The sequence below is a fragment of the Dermochelys coriacea genome, chromosome 2 (assembly GCF_009764565.3).
Source record: "Dermochelys coriacea isolate rDerCor1 chromosome 2, rDerCor1.pri.v4, whole genome shotgun sequence".
In the NCBI taxonomy this organism is placed as follows: Eukaryota; Metazoa; Chordata; order Testudines; family Dermochelyidae; genus Dermochelys; species Dermochelys coriacea.
Genome location: NC_050069.1, coordinates 120,538,783 through 120,560,349, shown reverse-complemented (window position 1 = coordinate 120,560,349; position 21,567 = coordinate 120,538,783). Strand labels below are relative to the sequence as shown.

Sequence of the window (21,567 nt, the reverse complement as noted above, 5' to 3'; positions counted from 1 at the left end):
GGAAGTGGATTGGACTGAAGAATTTATGGATCTAAAAGGTAGAGGAGGCCTGGGATTACTTTAAATCAAAACTGCAGAAGCTATCGGAAGCCTGTATCCCAAGAAAGGGGAAAAAATTCACAGGCAGGAGTTGTAGACCAAGCTGGATGAGCAAGCATCTTAGAGAGGTGATTAAGAAGAAGCAGAAAGCATAAAGGGAGTGAAAGATGGGAGGGATCAGCAAGGAAAGCTACCTAATTGAGGTCAGAACATGTAGGGATCAAGTGAGACAGGCTAAAAGTCTAGTAGAGTTGGACCTTGCAAAGGGAATTAAAACCAATAGTAAAAGGTTCTATAGCCATATAAATAAGAAGAAAACTAAGAAGGAAGAAGTGGGGCCGCTTAACACTGAGGATGGAGTGGAGGTTAAAGATAATCTAGGCATGGCCCAATATCTAAACAAATACTTTGCCTCAGTCTTTAATAAGACTAAAGAGGATCTTAGGGATAATGGTAGCATGACAATTGGGAATGAGGATATGGAGGTAGATATTACCATATCTGAGGTAGAAGCGAAACAAACAGCTTAATGGGACTAAGTCAGTGGGCCCAGATAATCTTCATCCAAGAATATTAAAGGAATTGGCACCTGAAATTGCAAGCCCATTAGCAAGAATTTTTAATGAATCTGTAAACTCAGGAGTAGTACCGAATGATTGGAGAATTGCTAATATAGTTCACTTTTTTTTTCCTTTCTTAAAAATAGGATCCGGGTAACTACAGGCCAGTTAGTTTGACATCTGTAGTATGCAAGGTCCTGGAAAAAATTTTGAAGGAGAAATTAGTTAAGGACATTGAAGTCAATGTAAATGGGACAAAATACAACATGGTTTTACAAAAGGTAGATCGTGCCAAACCAACCTAATCTCCTTTTTTGAAAAGGTAACAGATTTTTTAGATAAAGGAAATGCAGTGGATCTAATTTACCTAGATTTCAGTAAGGCATTTGATACCGTGCCACATGGGGAATTATTAGTTAAATTGGAGAAGATGGGGATCAATATGAACATCAAAAGGTGGATAAGGAATTGGTTAAAGGGGAGACTACAACGGGTCCTACTGAAAGGCGAACTGTCAGGTTGGAGGGAGGTTACCAGTGGAGTTCCTCAGGGATCGGTTTTGGGACCAATCTTATTTAATCTTTTTATTACTGACGTTGGCACAAAAAGTGGGAGTGTGCTAATAAAGTCTGCAGACGATACAAAGATGGGAGGTATTGCCAATTCGGAGAAGGATCGGGATATTATAGAGGAGGATCTGGATGACCTCAAACTGGAGTAATAGTAATAGGATGAAATTTAATAGTGAGAAGTGTAAGGTTATGCATTTAGAGATTAATAACAAGAATTTTAGTTATAAATTGGGGACGCATCAATTAGAAGTAACGGAAGAGGAGAAGGACCTTGGAGTATTGGTTGATCATAGGATGACTATGAGCGGCCAATGTGATATGGCTGTGAAAAAAGCTAATGCGGTTTTGGGATGCATCAGGAGAGGCATTTCCAGTAGGGATAAGGAGGTTTTAGTATCGTTATACAAGGCACTGGTGAGACCTCACCTAGAATACTGTGTGCAGTTCTGGTCTCCCATGTTTAAAAAGGATGAATTCAAGCTGGAACAGGTACAGAGAAGGGCTACTAGGATGATCCGAGGAATGGAAAACTTGGCTTATGAAAGGAGACTTAAGGAGCTTGGCTTGTTTAGCCTAACTAAAAGAAGGTTGAGGGGAGATATGATTGCTCTCTATAAATATCAGAGGGATAAATACAGGAGAGGGAGAGGAATTTTTTCAGCTCAGCACCAATGTGGACACAAGAACAAATGGGTATAAACTGGCCACCAGGAAGTTTAGACTTGAAATCAGACAAGGGTTTTTTACCATCAGAGGAGTGAAGTTTTGGAATAGCCTTCCAAAGGAAGCAGTGGGGGCAAAAGATCTATCTGGTTTTAAGATTCTACTTGATAAGTTTATGGAGGAGATGGTATGGTGGGATAATGGGATTTTGGTAAGTAATTGATCTTTAAATATTCAGGGTAAATAGGCCAAATCCCCTGAGATGGGATATTAGATGGATGGGATGTGAGTTACCCAGGAAAGAATTTTCTGTAGTATCTGGCTGGTGAATCTTGCCCATATGCTCAGGGTTTAGCTGATTGCCATATTTGGGGTCGGGAAGGAATTTTCCTCCAGGGCAGATTGGAGAGGCCATGGAGGTTTTTCGCCTTCCTCTGTAGCATGGGGCATGGTTGACTTGAGGGAGGCTTCTCTGCTCCTTGAAGTCTTTAAACCATGATTTAAGGACTTCAATAGCTCAGACATGGGTGAGGTTTTTCATAGGAGTGGGTGGGTGAGATTCTGTGGCCTGCACTGTGCAGGAGGTCCGACTAGATGATAAGAATGGTCCCTTCTGACCTTAATATCTATGAATCTATAAACTTTATATTTTTAATACAATTTTTCATCTGTGGTGTTGTATGTATTTCCATGAGAAGAGTAAATCGGAGAACAGCAGGCAGGGGTGATTAGTTAAATTCACTCAGGTTGTAATATCTCCAGAGAAACTCTACTCCCTGGAAAGGTCCACATATACTAGTTCAAACTGGATTCTCCAGAGACCAACGAACGATTTTTGGATAAATAGCCTGGTTTTAAACTGTCTCAGGGCCTTCTTCCTGATCCAGCAAACGGACAAAACCTCTGGTCCATGAAAGACCCTAGTCCTTAGAGTAGGGTTGGAAGGACTTGGCCTACTGAGTTTCATAAAACTGGGTACTTATTCTGAGCTGAAGTCGTGTTGAACTTGTTATCACAAAGGAAATCCTTTGGGCAGAGTACTGAAGGATTGCTCCTGCCAGAGCCCATGTTAGAGCTGGGATGATGCATGCCAATAAGATATCAGAACTATTCAGCCTAGAAATAGTTGGTCTGAAGGAAGCGGGACATGAGTCCCACCAAAGAAATGAAATGGGTGGGGAGCTGAAAGCCTGACATTGGTGCCCTTGCTGGAGCCCCAGGGGAAATACTGGTGCAGTTGGACTGAACTGTGACAGGGGTGACCTCTATCCAGGGGTGGCTCATCATCTTAAGCAAATGAGGCACAGCTTAACCAAAGAATTCAGATGCCAATTCCCAAAAGCTACATTTTTGTGTATATAAAGATTAAGGACAGTTATTTATATATAAACATAAATCCAGAAGAAGCACTTGTGATTGGATTTAAATTCGTGTTACTCACACTCTCTCCATCTCCGTAATGCCAAAAAACGTAGTGCTGTGTATGAGGCTCAAATCACAGTATAGGTAGTAGTGCCTCAAAGCTGCGTTGTAACTATGGCAACTAACCCTGCTGAGGAGCCACTTTGAGGGCACTGTTGTGCTAGCCAGGGCTTGCAGAGGTTAAGGCCAGTTCTGCCAGAATGGATGCAGGGTTCCCTCCCAGCACTGATACAGTGAAAATGCAAGGGGCCTAAGACACAAGGATACAAGTCACAGGGGAAGCTGTAGACATCCTGGGTTGGCAGATTAGAGACTCCCAGCCAGGATTACAAAGAACCCAATGAGCCCCTGGCTGTCGGGAAGGCCACCCCACTGCTAAACAATTTCTGCCCTGGGACGGCTCCCACAATCCTGGCTGATGAGAGAGTGGGGTATGACAGCAGAGTTGCAGAGGGCTTCCTGCACGACCACAGGGCCAATGACACTGGACATCTGCAAATGCAATGGGAAGGCTGCTGCCTTGGAAGGGCAGAACAAAGGCACTCCCCATTCCAGGCCAGGATTGCAAGGAAGAACATGTATATTGGAATGTCAGAGTTTGTGATAGGTGCCTCACCTGTCAGTCACCAGCTGCCACTAACTGAATCCCAGCTGAAAGGAAAGGTGTCACAAGTACTCCTTTTCTTTTTGCGAATACAGACTAACACGGCTACTACTCTGAAACCAGCTGAAAGGAGCAGCAGAGTGGATAGTCCCCAGCAGACGTTCATTCTTCACTGTGACAGAAAAATAGGTTTGTGAGCTTGACTGTTGGGAAGATTTTGATATAGGTCAACATATGTTGATCAAATGCCTCAAAGGAGAGGATACCAGGCCCAAACCTCTTGTCAAGTCAAAGCTGATAAAGGATACAGAAAAAACAGCCACATTTTTGGCATGCTATTAACATCATATGTACCCCCCCCCCAAAGCTACTAAAGCTGAACTCAGCTGTTTTATAGCAGAGCAATGAACTATTTTTTTTTTTTTAAAAAAAGTACCTTTGAGAGATGATTCAAGTCACCAAATTAGAATCTGGATTTCAAGCACTTCAATGTTCAGAAGTATTTGGATCTGAAGTTTTGGTTCAAGCTTATTTATTTAATAACTATTAAAGTGCTTTAATATCTTTTTTAAACTTGACAGGCACATTTCAAATGAAGTTTTTTTTCAGTCAGTGTAATGGATTTACCCTCTCACATGCACATGTCTGAAGATGACAATAATATCTACCAACAAATTGTTTCCCTCAGGTGCTCCTAGCTGTAATGTAATAGTTTATCTTATTTGGAGCATCAGAAGCCTCAACTTTCTCCCCAGAACCCATTTTACTTGCTCACTCCATCCTTGTATACCATGCTCTCTCTGACAGGTTTCAGAGTAGCAGCCATGTTAGTCTGTATTCGCAAAAAGCAAAGGAGTACTTGTGGCAACTTAGAGACTAACAAATATATTAGAGCATAAGCTTTCGTGTGCTACAGCTCACTCCATCGGATGCATTTGGTGGAAATGGTTTTCCACCAAATGCATCCGATGGAGTGAGCTGTAGCACACGAAAGCTTATGCTCTAATATATTTGTTAGTCTTTAAGGTGCCACACATGCTCTCTATGTAGACACATCATATAGGAGAACTTGACAGAGCACTATTAGAGCTGAATTGTCAATCAGAACAAGATGATAAAGGTCACAAGATCAAGCAGCTGGTGTGCTATACATTTAGGCCTCAGCTTGCCCCATAGTAAGTGCTCATATAAACAAACAAACACTGACAGCCTATTTTGCCTGTTACTACTTGGAGCACTTCTGTCATTGAGGATTATGTGCTATCTTTGGAAAAGATCTGCAGATCTCCTTTTAATTATTCAGCAGTGGAATTACTGGTTTAAAATAAACTCCTCTGTTTTGAAATAAAGGACCAGGTTCTCTCTGAAAATTTACAACTTTAAAATATAGCGGATCTGTGAATTTCATTCAGCATTATCTGAAAATCTTTTAGAACTTAAAGGGACACTTTGGAGTAAAAAGATGTTTTTAAAATCAGTTGATGTTACTAAAAAAACAAATTAATTCACTATTAATACTATTTGGCAATTCATTCAGCCTTGATGAAGAAAAGACTTGTCAGTTTCACTTTCTGGTTCTCACAAGCAACCACAATACTGCAGGTTTTTTGGTTACTAACTCTTTACAAGACAGTTTTAAATCTTAACTGAACAAGAAGTGTTTGAGTTCCAAATACGGCAACTATATAGATCGATGCTAAACTTTAAGAATGAAATTAATTCCATTGGTTAAAATTCAACAGGACTCCTTTGTAATAAAAAGTGACCCTGCAGCTTGCAAAACAAATTGAGGGAATGAACTGAGCAAAAACAATTTTTCTGGCAGCAGAAAACGCCTATTAGCCTATGTGTGAAAAGTGAGATGCTAAAACAAGAGTTACATAGCTCTGCAGGAGGAAGAAGTTTGTTACACGTTAAGATCAGCACTAGAATTTTTCTTCAAAGGCCAACCCTGGCCAAAGCCAACAGAAGTGAGGGTCACTGATGCCTCACCGTAAGGAGGCCTGTTGCCAATACATAGACCCCTCCCCCCAGGACCCTCTCCCCTCCCTGCTGGGCTCTCTGGCCCCTATTGTTCCCTAGTTCTCCCTCTTCCTGGGAGTAGCGGGGTGTCCTCAGGGACCGGGGTGGGTGGCGTGTCCTGTAGGGTGGGACCCTGGAGGAGGGAGCTGGAGGTTGCACAGGACCTCACAGCCATGCCCCAGTGGGGGGAGGGCAGGGAGGCTCCATGTTACTCGGCCGAGGGGCGCCCCTGCCTGTGAAACCTTCCACCCCTAACTAGGAGCCAGCCAGGCGCTGGGCTGGGGTTTTCGGCGGGTCCCGCCTCGCAGCTGGGCAACAGGACGCCCATGCTGGCTCTGTCAGCGCTCAGCCCCCTTCCCTCCCAGCCCGGGAGCGCCCGGCGCCCCGCTCCCGCAGCCGCTCACCGTGCCCCACAGACCGGGCGCAGCCGCAGGCTCCGGGCCACGCGGAAGGCGACAGCACCAGCCGCCGCCATGCCGGCTCCGACCTGCGCGGGGGCGGGACGCAGGCGCCGCAGCCCAGCGAGCTCCCGCTTGTCGGGGGCGGCGGCAGGACAGGGCCCCGGTCCCGCCCCCCGGGGGGAGGAGCCGCTGCCACCGCCCCCTTCCCTGGCCGGCGGGGCGCGCCTGTGGGCGGGCTGCGTGTGGGTGTGAGGGGCGGTGTGGGACATGTGAGGCAGACATGGGGGTGAATGAGGGATAGACCCTGTGAGTGTGAGAGGGGCAGTGAAGCTGTGGGGAGAGGAGGGATTGTGTGTATGGGGAGAAGTTTCAGAGGAGCAGCCGTGTTAGTCTGTATTCGCAAAAAGAAAAGGAGGACTTGTGGCACCTTAGAGACTAACAAATGTATTAGAGCATAAGCTTTCGTGAGCTACAGCATCCGATGCATCCGATGAAGTGAGCTGTAGCTCACGAAAGCTTATGCTCTAATAAATTCATGGGGAGAAGTGTGAGCGAGAGAGACGCCAGCCTTGTCCGCGCAAGGAAGTGGCCGCGGTTTCAATAGTGGCTTTAACCCCATTTAGTAGAGTTGGGACTTCGCCCGCAGATTTTTTTGTGGCAGAAAATGCAGCATCCACCGGAGTGAAATGTGCCGTGGAAGAACAGTTCTGCACTAGTTCTACAAACCTGACGCAGACGCACGTCTACGCTAGAAAGGTAAGTCGACTTATATTAGGTCGACTTCCTGCCACTGCAGTAATTACTGTGGTGGTGCATGTCCACACTACCCTCCATGGATCGGCAGTGTGCTCCCTCGCCAGGAGCGCTTCCACTGACCTAAGAGGTGCAGCAGCTCCCTGCCAGAAACCCTGCTGCGCCACATGCTCCTCGCAGACCCCCTACCTGGCTCTCCATTACCCTGGGAGAACGGGGGGCAAGTTGCCCCAGGGACTTCATGGCCCTGCTGAGCGGGGTCCAGATGCTTGGGCTTCTTGCCCTGGCTCCCAGCTGAGAACAGGATCCAGACACCCAGCTAGGCTCTGGTTGCCTGTCTTTCTTGTCAAATTCAGGGCTCTTGCCGTGAAATTGACAAGACACCCAACAGCCAATGTAAGTAAGGCAGCGTCTACAGAGTTAAAGAGTAGCAGCCATGTTAGTCTGTATTCGCAAACAGAAAAGGAGTACTTGTGGCACCTTAGAGACTAACAAATTTATTTGAGCATAAGCTTTCGTGAGCTACAGCTCACTTCATCGGATGCATCCTGGTAATCCACCTCCAAGAGAAGCATAACGCCTCGGCTGAAACGCCGGGGCGTCAGTGTGAACAAGGTGTTGCATTACTGCACTATGATCGGCCTCCGGAAATGTCCCATAATCCCCTTAAGTCAAGTGGCCACTCTTGTCACTGTTTTGAACTTGCTGTAGGAATGCTGCAGGAATGCGGATATGCCTTTCAAAGCTCCATTTCTGACAGCTGGCTGCTTATCTGCTCTGAGACAAAGGAACCATTACTGTGGAATTCTGCTTGCTGTGAGGGTGGGGGAAAGGGAGGTCTGCTGCTGTCTGAACTTACAAGACAGCATGCTGACACACTCTCAGCACCCCAAAAAACAACTCTCTCTCCCTCCACATACACACAACACACTCCCTGTCACACTCCACCCTCCCCCCATTTGAAAAGCACCCTTGTAGCCACTTGAACGCTGGGATAGCTACCATAATGCACTGCTTTCTGTGGCATTGCAAGAGCTGCTAATGTGGCCACGCCAGTGCGCTTGAATCTGACAGTGTGAACACACTGCAGCACTTTCCCTACTGCGCTCTCCAAGGGCTGGTTTAACTCACAGCGCTCTACATCTGTACGTGTAGCCATGCCCACTGCGTCACCCTAACTACACTGACAATTAGCCTTATGCCTCTCATGGAGGTAGAGTTATTATGTCCATGTAGTAGGGCACTTACATCAGTGGGATGTAAGGTTGTAGTATAGACACTGACATAATTAGGTCACATAAGCTGCTTTACGTCAACCTAACTGTGTTGTGTAGACCAGCCATAAGACTAAAGCCTCATCTACACCACAAATACTTTGCTGGTATAGAGGCCGCTAGTGTAGATGCAGCTTATGCTAACAGAAGGAGTTTTTCTGCCAAGCCAGGAATATTAGCTATATCAATTGTGCTCTTCTGTCAACATAGGTCAGGTGTACGCCTAAATATTAGGTCAACCTGCCTACATCACTGAGGACTGTAAAAAATTGGGTGTCCAAAACTCTGTAGTTATGTTGACCTAGACCCCAATTTAGACGCAGCTAGGTTGATGAAAGCATTCTTCCATCAACCTAGTTACTGCCTGTTGGATGGGTGGATTAACTACATCAATGAAAAAATCCCATCTGTCAATATAGGAAGCGTCTACAGTACGGTGCTACAGCGGCACAGCTGCAGTGCCCTAGCTGCTGTGCCAGTGTAGTGTAGACATGCCCATAGTTGACATAGTTGCATCTACACTGGGGGTTTACACTGCAGTTTTTGTTGGCATAGCTAGCAGTGGTGTTTTTTTTCACACCCCTAACCGACAAAACTATGCCAAATAGGGGCACAACCAAAATATTCCTAAAGAGGGGGCCCAGAACTCTCTCTCTCTCTCCTGCCCCCACACCTAGCTGAAGGCTCTCCTCCTGCTGCTCCCCCATACCCAGTCTTGAGCTCTCTCACGCTGACTCTGCACTCCAACCCATGCTCCCCTCCCTGCTCCCAGCTCCACACACACCCCCCCCTCCTCCTGTCCCATACCTAGCCCTGCAGTCTTCCCCGCACATTGCCCCACAGCCACAGCCAGCTCCATCTTTCCCCCCTGCACCTAGCTCCGCAGTCTCCTCATCCCTCAAGCTCTTACCCAGAGAGGCAGGCAGGCTGAAGACCACCATCCCCACCAGGGGCCAGGCAATTCTGGGAGCCCCAGATTCCATCCTGCTTCTGTTTCTGTTTTCCCAGGAAGCATTAAAAGCCCAAATCCACTTGCCCCAGAACTCCTGGGTACTGGGGGTTCCTGATGCCTCCTGCTCCAGGGATTGGGGGTGCCCAGTACCCATGGGCACTGGCTGGAAGGACTGCAAAAGTGTGTGGGGAGAGTAAGTGTATAGGGGGTCTCAATGCCACTCAAATTTGGCCCAGCAATCACTCCGTCATGCCAGCTCCAGTGAGGGGTTGGAGCGGGGAGTGGGGTGGAGTTGGACATCTTGCTCCCACCCCTCCTTGTTGCGCCCTTGATGCAAACCAAAATTCCTAGAGTTGACCTGGCCTAAGTGATAAAGAGCAAGGTGATCTGAGGACTCCAGTAACTGTCTGAGTTTCCTCACTGCCATTTTCTCAACCATCTTTCTCAAGAAGTGTAATTTAAGACACTCAATGAAATTGGGGATAGTCAGCAAAATTGCCAGTGTCAACACTTGTTTTTTTGAGCAACTCTAGTAATAACTTGCTCCAGGAATGTCGGCACCCTACCCTTCCAAAAAGAGACATTAATAATTTTCACCAGTGAATCCAGACTTTTTCACTTGATTTCACTAGCCATGAGGAGATGGGTCCAAGCTGCAGGTACCAGTGTGACTATCCTCCCTATATTTCTAGAACCTCAGTGAACAAAACTGGCTAAAACTCAGCAGGAAATGGTATTTTTTCCTCTCTGTGCACATACCTGTCAGCACACAAGTAGCCAAATCTAATTGACCCAGAGTAGCTTACAGTGTAACAAATGGAAGATGTCTGTTTAACTGCCTGTGAAGATTAATTTAAAATAACTGGTTGCTGGAAGATCAAAAGTGAATCTGTCCAGGAAGGAACCTTGTCATAGGAATAGAAGTTCTAATATGAGTTCATCAAAGAACTTCTTCAGCAAGGGTCTCATCACCCAGATGACTTAACAGGTTGTCTTCTAAATTTGGATGACCACGTAATCTGCTTTTACATATTGTACCCAGAAATTAAGTAAAACTGGATCTAGGGATGTGCAAATAACATGGTCACAATGGCAATTAGGGGTCAGGCACTGGGCTGGAAGTAGAGTTGGTCAGGGAATTTTCAGTCAACGTTTTTTCTTTGAAAAATACAGTTTCCACAAACTACAGTTTTGATTTTGCTGACATTTTTAATTTTCTTATTTTTTTTATCAAGTTAAATTGAAACATTTGACCCAAATTGATATATTTCAACATTAATCTGTGCCCACTTGAGTTGTCATGGTGCCTCATGGGATTTGTAGTTTGGGTTTCTCATGACCCTATAAGTGTTGATTACACCAGGAAGCACCTAATGCAGGGTAAACAGAATAGTTCCTTTCTTTTATTAGGTGTGTGATGCCATAAACTCCCACAGGGGAAATTTAGAAACCTGAATTCAGGTTTTGGCTGATAAAAATCTATTAAGTTAATTTTAAAAACTTATCTACTTGTCATTTTGAAACTAGAATATGCATTCTGTTAGTGATTTGAGATCTCATCAGTTGGTTTAGATTTTTAAAAAGCATTCCTGTCCTCCTTTAAGGCATAAACTTATTGTCTGATGGGTTTCTACATTCTACCGATGAAGAAGTTCTTGAAGTTGCAGCATATGCTAAGTACACTGACTATGAACCTAGAAGAAAAATACAAAAAATGTTACTTTCTCAAAGAGTAAAAGGAATAGCATGCCGTCACACCTCTGAAAACTCGTAATAGAATCATAGACGTGTAGGACTAGAAGGGATCTAGTATAGTCTCCTGCACTCAAGGCAGGACTATGTAATAACTAGACCATTCCTGACAGGTGTTTGTCTAAACTGTTCTTAAAAACCTCCAATGATGGAGATTCCACAACCTCCTTTGTTCCAGTGCTTAACCACCCAGACAGGTAGGAAGTTTTTCCTAATGTCTAACCTAAACCTAACTTGCTGCAATTTAAGCCCATTGCTTCTTGTCCTAGCCTCAGAGGTTAAGGAAAACAATTTTTTCACCCTCCTCCTAGTAACAACCTTTTATGTTCATGAAAACTATTAACATGTCCCCCCTCAGTCTTCTCTTTTAGATTAAACACATCCAGTTTTTTCAGTCTTTCCTCATAGGTCATATTTTCTAGACTTTTAATAATTTTTGTTGCTCTCCTCTGGACATCCTCCAATTTATCCACATCTTTCCTGAAAAGTGGTGCTCAGAACTGGACACAATACTCCTGTCGAGGCCTTATCAACGTAAAGTAGAATGGCAGAATTACTTCTTGTGTCTTGCTTACAACAATCCTGCTAATACATCCCAGAATGATGTTCACTTTTTTTGCAACAGTTGACTCATATTCAGCTTGTGACCCACTATAAACCCCAGATCCCTTTCTGCAGTACTCCTTCCTAGGCAGTCATTTCCCATTTTGTAGGTGTGCAACTGATTGTTCCTTCCTAGTTGATTTCTTTGCATTTGTCCTTATTGAATTTCATCCTATTTACTTCAGACCATTTCTCCATTTTGTCCAGATCATTTTGAATTCTAATCATGTCCTCCAAACTACTTGAAGTCCCTCCCAGCTTGGTATTGTCTGAAAACTTTATAAGTGTACTCTCTATGGCATTATCTAGGTCATTTATAAAGATATTGAACAGAACCTGACCTAGGACCGATCTATTCGATATGCACTTCCAGCTGAATTGTATACCCACTGACAATTACTCTCTCGGAAAGGTTTTCCAACCATTATGCACCTACCTTATAGTAGCTCCATGTAGGCTGTATTTCCCTAGTTTGTTTATGAGATGGTGATGCAAGACATCAAAACCTTTACTAAAGTCAAGATATACATCTACCACTTTCTACCTATCCACAAAGCTTGTTACCCTGTCAAAGAGTGCTCTTAGGTTGGTTTGACATGATTTGTTCTTGACAAATCCATGTTGACTGTTATTTATCGCTTTATTATCTTCTAGGTGTTTGTAAATTGATTGCTTATTTGCTCCATTATCTTTCCAGGTACTGGATGGTTCACATCAGTGGAGTTTTCGTATTTAGTTAACAGAATTACATATTATTTATCTGCACAGGTAATTTTAGGAAACTCTCATCATTGCACTATCATAGGAACATCTTCAGAAGTGGTAGCAATGGTGGGAGAGGGAGTATAGACAAGATTGAGGCATTCTATGGCATGAAAAAATATAGATGAAGCCTACAAGGCAGGTCTAATACAAAAGGAAGAATATGACATCTCCAAACTCAGTAAAACCAATGTGACTTGAGAGGAAGGTGAGAAAATGAGAAGAATCTTCAGCTTTTACTTTCTCTACAAATAATTTTAAAAAATCTTGAGGAAGAACCCAACAAGAGAGGCCATTGTTTGTAAGATTTTTGGGCCATATGAGCTGAAAAATTTCAATTTCAAGAAGGGACCGTTAAATTGTTTAATCTGACCTCCTGTATAATGCAGGCCATTGAATTTAATCCAATTACATCTATGATGAGTCCAATAATTTGTGTTTGAATAAAGTATATCTTCTAGAAAGATATTCAGTCAGGATCAGAAGACATGAAGAGATTGAGAATTCTCTGCTTTGTTTGGTAGTTTGTTCCATTGGTCAGTCACCCTCACAGTTAAAACATGTGTTCTTTATTTATAATTTGATTTTGCATGGCTTTAACTTCCAGCCATTGGTTCTTCTTATGACTTTGTCCACTAGATACTTTCCCCAAACTCTACAGGGATTGAGCTGTGGAACATTCTCAGGTCCCCTGCTTATCCCCCCGTTCCCCAACTCCCTCAAATGACCACCACTTGCCTCTTCACTATTCTCAGCCTGTGGGGACACAGAGGGGACTTAGCTGGTAATTTATGAAGGACACACTCAAACTGTGGTGTTTGTGAGGGGGTATTGTAAACCTTTTTGTTTTTTATTACATAACATTGTTTATCCAATGGCTATGTATATAACATATTACAATCATATTACTAAAAACAAATTACCAAAATTAATAATCTAATTCCGACAATAAATATGGATATTTATAAAAATTTATCAAGTCTCAAAGGTTTCTCAGATAGAATATAAGGGGGAGAATGAGGAGTACGCTAATTACGGAGATATTTAGACATGAAGAAAATTGAAGATTTTGCTATTTATATGTAGTTATCTAGCACTAAGCATTATCAGAAAAAATATTTGTGCTTTATTTCCCTCCTGCACCCCTCTTCCCAGGAGAAAATACATTTAGAGAAAGGGCAGCACCTGACTATAATTTTAAGTAGTCTTGCAGGAACTTTGATAAATATTTGATGGGTCTGAGCAAACATCAAACATGCTTTTGTACCTGGCGCAGAACTGTAATAATCAATGTTTTCTCCCACAAATAGAAGAGTTCAAATGGTAAATTTACTCTCCCATCTAAAATACATGGCTGACCTACTTATTAAAATAACTACATCCCTGAAGGAAATAACTGCACTCCACAGAGTTCAAAAGCCAAATCTCACTTGTTTGAAATGTCTGCGTATCTTGAGCAGTATTATACAGGTACCACTGTAAAATGCACTTGTCATTGCTTCTACCTACACAGAATACTGCTCAAGTCAAAGGCATCATAGAGCTACTTTCTAAATTATCTTTAGTCCATTGTGGTAAATTTTTTCTCACTTGTAGCTGTGCAATTCTATAAATAGAGGGCAGGAATATCAAAATGTGCTTTTTTTCCCAAACATAAAACACGAGTGGGTGTACTTTCAATTAAATAACCTAATTTTAGGAGAATGAAAGCTTTCAGTTGCCTCTTCTGCTTCATGAGTATAGTGGTGTGATTATCTCCAGGTGGTACCTATTATCTTTTAGTTCTCTGTGGTAACTGTACTTCTGGGTTGCAGAATTCACCTTCATTAACAATTAGGGAATGAATGAATGAATGAATAAATAAATAAATGAAAATTCAACCCCTCTTTTTATCAGCATATTATCTAACTAAAGAATCAGCCAAACTGGTTCATAATACCATGAGCCTATACCACAGCTAACTGTGGAAGCAGTTACTTTTAGAGCAGAATGAAACTGTGACCCCTATAAAAATTCATAGGATTGCAGAACATAAACGTGTAAACTGTGCTAACTGCAATGCCTGTTGCCAGCTGCGTTTTTCTAATGCTGTGGGTATTGCTAAAAGCTTAGGAATGGGCTAATATGATGGTGTCAAGTAATTGTGAATGTAAAAAACAGAATTCCTCAATGGAGAGTAAGCAGTAGTCCATTTAATCCTTTGCAGTATTTTATTACTTATACATTATGTTATTTAGTAAGTGTGCTTACTATACCTTTAGTACATTTATTCTGTCTGTTCTCACAGCATCATATGGCAGAGTTTTTCACATCCCAATAATTCTTTAAGATTATCATAATTAATTACTTTTATTACAATAGTGTCTGCAGGCCCCAACCAATGATTGGGGCCCCATTGTACTTGGCATGGTGCAAACAGAGAATAAAAGATGGTCCCTGCCCTAAAAAAGTTACAATCTAAATTGAAGACAATAAAACCTTAATATCTCTCTTCAACTTTTCTTCCTCCAGCTTCAGCTCATGACTTTACATTTTAACTGTTTGTTGATGACAGAACAGACCATGCCCTTGGGTATTCCATTAGGTACTTGAAAACCATAATGGCTAAGATTTTAAAATCCCAGCTAATTAAATCACCTTTCAATCTCTCTCTCTCTCTCTCTCTTTCTTTTCCCCCTCAAACTATATCTATTTAAGATTTTGAATTTTCTGTCACGAGACAGCCCTTACATACCATTAATTAATTGTGAAACACTTTTCTCTATTTTCTCTAATACCTGGAAATACATCTTTAAAGTTTTCCAAAATTGTATATAACATCTCAGATGCAGAAAGGAAGCATGATCTAGTGGTTAACAACAGGACTAGGAGTCAGGAAAGCTGAGTTCTGTTCCTGGCTGTGCCATAGACTTGCTGTGTCACCTTAGCCAAAATTAAATCAAATGCAGGAGAATTTTCAAAAGTAGCCACAGATTTAGGATATGTCAGTTTCTGTGTCCAGTTTGAGACACTTTGGATCTATTTTTCGTTAGAGTTGTGAGAGTTTAGTATTTCTGAAAAGCTGGCACAAGATTTCTCAAGTTGGGCTCTGAAAAACTGATCGACCTTAAATTCGTGCCCAGTTTTGAAAATTTTGGCCTTAACCTCCTGGTAACTGTTTCCCTCTCTGTAAAATGGAGGTAATAATACTTACCTCACAGTGGTGCTGGTGAAATTCATTAATGTTTGTGAGAACTTTGAGAGCATCAACTGAATGATGCAAAGTGTTTTTATTGGGCCATATCCTGATATCACTGATCAGTCTTCCTTCAGGCAAAACTCATAGAGAAGCTAAGTAAGCTAATGCTGAGTAAGGACTGAGTAGAAACCTCAGGATATGGCTCTTTATCAAGGAGCTTCATTTTCAGTTTTTATTTTGTTTAACATTTCTCGGGACTGTTTCAGTGTTTATCACAAATATTAAAAAATGGGTGAAAACCAGTGCAAAAAATTAACCTCACAGTTTTATTGATAAATATCAGGGTTAATAATGGGGAACAGGAAGACAGAAAAAAAGCAACAGGTAGAGAAAAGTAAGAGTATCGAAAGTAAAAGCAGTTTAATGCCGTGGTTTATTTCATGAACATTAACAATACATACACATACACACACACACATGCATGTGTATGTGTACTACATTGCCTTACTTTAACAGATAGCTTTGCACATATATATAGGCTTATTTATTATTACCTAATGGAATGTACTGGGTTTTCTCAACATAATTAGTATTTTCATGTACTGGAGTGGTCCAAAATTTGGGTGAAAATCAGTAAAAATGGAATAATAACTTTTGTAAAACCTGGGAATATTTTTAGGTAAAAATTGAAAATGAAGGACCTCACCCATTATTAAGAATAGCTTTGATCCTGAGATGTGAGCAGTACCCACATCTATGACTGAGAGCAAGTTCTCAGAATCAGGCTTTAAATCCTGAATGCTTCTATGCAGCAAAGCCCTTCAACCCAGTTTATCTGTAAATAAATGAGTTATCCCATTTAATTTTAATGGGATTACTGATATGTTTAAAGTTAAGCACATGATTAAGTACCTTGCTGAATAGGAATGGGGTTATTTGGATGTTTAAATGCTTTGTTGAATCAGGACCTAAATACTAAGGAAAGGACTCTACCCTGAAAGGTGCTGAGCACCCTAGATGTAATCTAGCAGGCTTAATTTTAATCACCTGACTATTCTATTGAAGTCAGTGAGAGTTTTGCCTGAGTAAGGACTATTTTTAAAATTCTAAATAATCAGAGTTATGCAAGATTTAGCTTCTATAACAGGTGTACAGATAAATCCTCTGCAAAGCTTTGAAAATTTATAATAATAATTATAATATTGAATTAGAAATAATATTAAACATGAAAACAGTTAATAGAAAAATTGTATCAAATATATCTTGTTTTTAGCTGCCTGCAACATTTCCTTTGTTTTCAAGAAATGTTTAATTTGTTGTTTAAAGTTTGTAACTAGTTTTTATATGAAACTGGGAGGCAGATTTTTAATCTCTAAAATTACATATAGATTCACAAGGCTAAATTTTACCCTTGAATATGCATGTGAGGCTCTCCTCTGAAGTCAGTGAGAGCCCTCCACACACATCTGTGTGGAGATTTTGGCTCCAAGATATTAACATTTTTGTCAAATAAAAATGTGTTGTTACACCTAGTTTAAACTTGATACAATCTGAAACAGCCAGAGATTTCATCACCTGAAATGTAATATACTGGAACACTAATTCAATGTTTACTATTGCAGGAGTGTCAGCACCAATATAATGAAGCTATAGGACTCTCTAGAGATGGTAGCATGAGCTCATTTGGTAAGTTGCCTTAGGTTTATTGTTTGTCAGACAAGTCCCTAATGGCTGGCAATGCCCTCCTCTAGAGTTTTATTGCCACTATATGTTAATGATGAGTGAAAGATGATTGTATTTTTTCAGCTGCATTTTTTATTGTTGCTCCTCCATTTAACTTGATGTGGTATATCTTCAGCTTTTGTTTTTCTTTTCCACATATATTCCAAATATACCTATTTGCTTGCACATTCCTCACATTCTACACTATAGACTTTGTTTCAGAGTAGCAGACGTGTTAGTCTGTATTCGCAAAAAGAAAAGGAGGACTTGTGGCACCTTAGAGACTAACAAATTTATTTGAGCGTAAGCTTTCGTGAACTACAGCTCACTTCATCGGATGCATTCAACGGAAAATGCAGTGGGGAGATTTATATACATAGAGAACATGAAACAATGGGTATTACCATACACACTGTAACCAGAGTGATCACTTAAGGTGAGCTATTACCAGCAGGAGAGCCGGGGATGGGAGGGGGAACTTTTTGTAGTGATAGTCAAGCTGGGCCATTTCAAGCAGTTGACAAGAACGTCTGAGGAACAGTGGGGAGGGAGTGGGGAAGATAAACATGGGGAAATAGTTTTACTTTGTGTAATGACCCATCCACTCCCAGTCTCTATTCAAGCCTAAATTAATTGTATCCAGTTTGCAAATTAATTCCAATTCAGCAGTCTCTTGTTGGAGTCTGTTTTTGAAGTTTTTTTGTTGAAGTATTGCCACTTTTAGGTCTGTAATTGAGTGACCAGAGAGATTGAAGTGTTCTCCAACTGGTTTTTGAATGTTATAATTCTTGACGTCTGATTTGTGTCCATTTATTCTTTTACGTAGAGACTGTCCAGTTTGACCAATGTACATGGCAGAGGGGCATTGACCCAAGTTACATCCGCATAAAGATGTGTTAATGATGTGTTAACTATATGTAAAGATGTGTTAACCCCCGGTGTAGACAGTGCTATGTCAATGGGAAGGCTTCTCCTGTCAAGATAGCTTTACCACCTTTTGGGGAGGTGGAGTACCTTCATTGATGGGAGAAGCTCTACCATCGGCCTAGGTAGCATCTTCACTAAAGGCATGGCTACCCTTGCTGATGTAGAGCACTGTGAGTTAAACCAGCCCTCGGAGCATACAGTAGGGAAAGCACTGCAGTGTGTTCACACTGTCAGATGCGAGAGCATGTTTGTGGCACTTGCAGCGGCATTGGGAGCAGTGCATTATGGGCAGCTATCCCACAGAGCACCTCTTCCCATTCTGGCACTGTGGCTTGTGGGAAGGAGGGGGTGGGGCATTCTGGGTCCTGTCCCAGTGCCCCGTGATGCATCGCTTCGCATCCCAGCAATCCCTGTGCTTCTGTCCACATTTGCCGCCATCTTTCAACGTTGTTTGTACTGCGCACTCTGTCTTCCCTTTCGGTCTGTGGGAATGGATCCTGAAGTGCTGAGGAGTATGCTGACGGGTCTCGCCAGCGCGTCACGTTTGGCAGTCGAGTTACTCCTTAAGCTACAAACTGACAGTGAAGAGTCCGATGATGATGTTAACTCACATAATGCATAAAACACAAAATTGCTTGTGGCATTAACGGACATGCTCACCACCTTGGAATGCCACTTTTGGGCTCGGGAAACAAGCACTGAGTGGTGGGATCACATCATCATGCAAGTCTGGGATGGGGAGCAGTGGTTGCAGAACTTTCGGATGAGAACAGCCACTTTCCTGGGACTGAGTGATGAGCTCGCCCCCATCCTGCGGCACAAGGACACAAGATTGAGAGCTGCCCTGCCCGTGGAGAAGCCGGTGGTTATTGCAATCTGAAAGCTGGCAACTCCAGACAGCTACCAATCAGTCGCTAACCAGTTTGGAGTGGGAAAGTCGACTGCTGGAATAGTGTTGATGCAAGTTTGCAGGGCCATTAATCGCATCCTGCTCAGAAGAACCGTGCCTCTGGGTAATGTGCGTGACATTGTGGCTGGCTTTGCACAAATGGGTTTCCCTAACTGTGGAGGGGTGATAGAAGGCACGCATATTCCAGTTCTGGCACCAGCCCACCTAGCCTCCGAGTATGTTAATTGGAAGGGGTATTTCTCTATGGTTCTCCAGGCGCTTGTGGATCACCATGGGCGTTTCATTGACATTAATGCAGGCTGGCCCAGAAAGGTGCATGACACACGCATCTTTTGGAACACTGGCCTGTTCAGGAAGCTGCAAGCCGGGACTTTTTTCCCAGACCAGAAGATCACTGTAGGGGAAGTTGAAATGCCCATTGTGATCCTTGGAGACCCTGCTTACCCTTTAATGCCGTGGCTCATGAAACCCTACACAGAGAACCTTGACAGCAGCAAGGAGTGGTTCAACAACAGGCTGAGCCAGTGCAGAATGGCTGTGGAGTGTGCTTTTGGCCGTTTAAAGGGCTGCTGATGCTCTCTGTATGGGAAGCTGGACCTGGCCGATGACAGCATCCCCACGGTTATAGCCACGTGCTGTACCATCCATAACATCTGTGAAGGGAAGGGTGAAAGATTCACTCAGGCATGGAACTCAGAGGTTCAACATCTGGAGGCTGAATTTGAACAGCCAGAGAGCAGGGCTATTAGAGGGGCCCAGCGTGGGGCTGCAAGGATTAGGGATGCCTTGAGGGAGCAATTTGAGGCTGAAAGCCACCAGTAATGTTTGGTGCCCTGCACGGAAGTGAAGAGCGGTGGTTCCAATGTTAATAGGAATCTGTGTTTTCTACACTGACTTGCAGTGCCTGTTGCTTTCCTGGGCTAAGGTATCTTTTACTTAATGCAATAATAAAGAATGTTTTTAAAGCCAAAAAATCCATTTATTGAAAAGAAACACAACTGCTTGGTAAACAGAAAGGGCAAGCGGGGGTGGGGTGGGGAACGGTTCAATCACAGATTTGCAAATATCCTGTTATCATACTCAGCCTTCCTGTCTGGAGTGCCATCCAATGAGTGCTGCACTTCAGGCTAGCTAAAATGCATGGTGATGGGGGTTGAGTGCAGTGGGTAAGGGTCATAGTTTGCAGGGCTGGGTGGTGAAGCTACAGGTGTTGGAGGCAGCTGGTGGCAATAAGAACCTGGATGTGGGAGAAAGTGGGTTGGAGGTGACATGGGGGCACCAGGGAAAGAGTTTTGGGACAAGGGCTGCAGGGGGGGTGGGCGGGGAAGTGCTCCGCCTGCATTGCTATGAGCACCTGTATCGAGTCCACTTGGCGCTCCATAATGCTTATCAGCCGCTCCCTGCTTTGGTGCAGGTGATCCGCATTCTGCTGGCAGACCCGCCTTTCACTCTCCCGCCACTCCTGCACTTTTTGATTTTCGTTAAGGGAGTGATACATTACTTCATGCAGCATGTCCTCTTTGCATCTACATGGCCGCTTCCTAATTCTTTGGAGTCTTTTGGCCGGCTGAGATCTCAAGGTTGCATCTGTAAAGCCAAAATGCAACACTTAATAGAGGCAGCATTGTTCACACCAGACAGAGCAATGATTCCCCCATACTTAAAGACAAGCACAGTCTACACAATAGCAGAATTTGCCCATCCCAGAGCGAGCGCACATAACCCACAGGAGCCCCAAAATCGTGAGTAAGCACAGGGGGAAGGGGGACTGATTGTTTCATGACCATACTGTCCTCTGGGGTTCTGTGCCTTGGGGAGAGCCAACAGTTGCAGGGGGCCCCTAGACTGAACACTGTCCCCACATTTTCCACAGGAGTTCGTCCTGGAAGATATTTTGCTGCTGAGGGTGACCTGGGAAGCAAGGGAGAGTCTTCTACTGCAATGCGGCTTCTGCCCTGGCCCATATGCTGCTTGCCTCACGGCACAGGGGCGTGGACATGTTAGCCGGACTGGGACAAGGAGCACAGTAGCTCTGCCAAGGAACCTACACAAGCACATTGCCCAGCTTCTGCATGAGACCTTTGAAGAGATCACTGAGGCCGATTACCATGATGTGAGAGAGCACATCAACGCCCTATTCCGCATCTAGGCATGCATGCAGCCCTAAGCCTCCTCACCCCAAGAGCCCGCACCGAACAACTTCCTTCCCAAAATAAAAACCGCTTACCGGGCACCTCCTCTGGTGTTTGTCCTTCCCCAAGCACCGTCCGCTGCGACTGGCTACCTTCCTCCTGGCTTGAGAACAGCTTCTGGCTGCATGCATCTAGGGATACTGGGCTGTCTCCCTCCTCCTCAGCACCCTCACTCCCGCTTTCCTCCTCCTCCTCCTGCCTTGTTGAACTGGGCTCTGAAGTGTCCATGGTGGTCCTCGGAGTGGAGGAGGGGTCACCC

General features: G+C 43.4%; 1 protein-coding gene and 1 long non-coding RNA gene across 3 annotated transcripts in view; one reads left to right on the top strand and one right to left on the bottom strand.

Moving 5' to 3' along the window:
* ECI2 (enoyl-CoA delta isomerase 2) overlaps positions 1–6,553 on the bottom strand; it is a 66,454-nt gene extending 59,901 nt beyond the window's left edge. The window contains exon 1 of one of the 2 annotated variants that reach the window (XM_038391520.2): positions 6,287–6,553. In XM_038391520.2, coding sequence (XP_038247448.2) covers positions 6,287–6,552 — 266 coding nt within the window. In that variant the 5' untranslated portion in view covers position 6,553. The remainder of the gene's footprint in view (positions 1–6,286) is intronic. The other variant, XM_038391521.2, reaches the window with a different exon arrangement.
* A 323-nt stretch (positions 6,554–6,876) lies between these two features.
* On the top strand, positions 6,877–18,281 carry LOC122458483. Its single transcript, XR_006278536.1, has 3 exons — positions 6,877–7,039; positions 17,180–17,494; positions 18,140–18,281. It is a non-coding gene; the product is annotated as an uncharacterized LOC122458483 (long non-coding RNA).
* Positions 18,282–21,567: the final 3,286 nt, after the last annotated feature.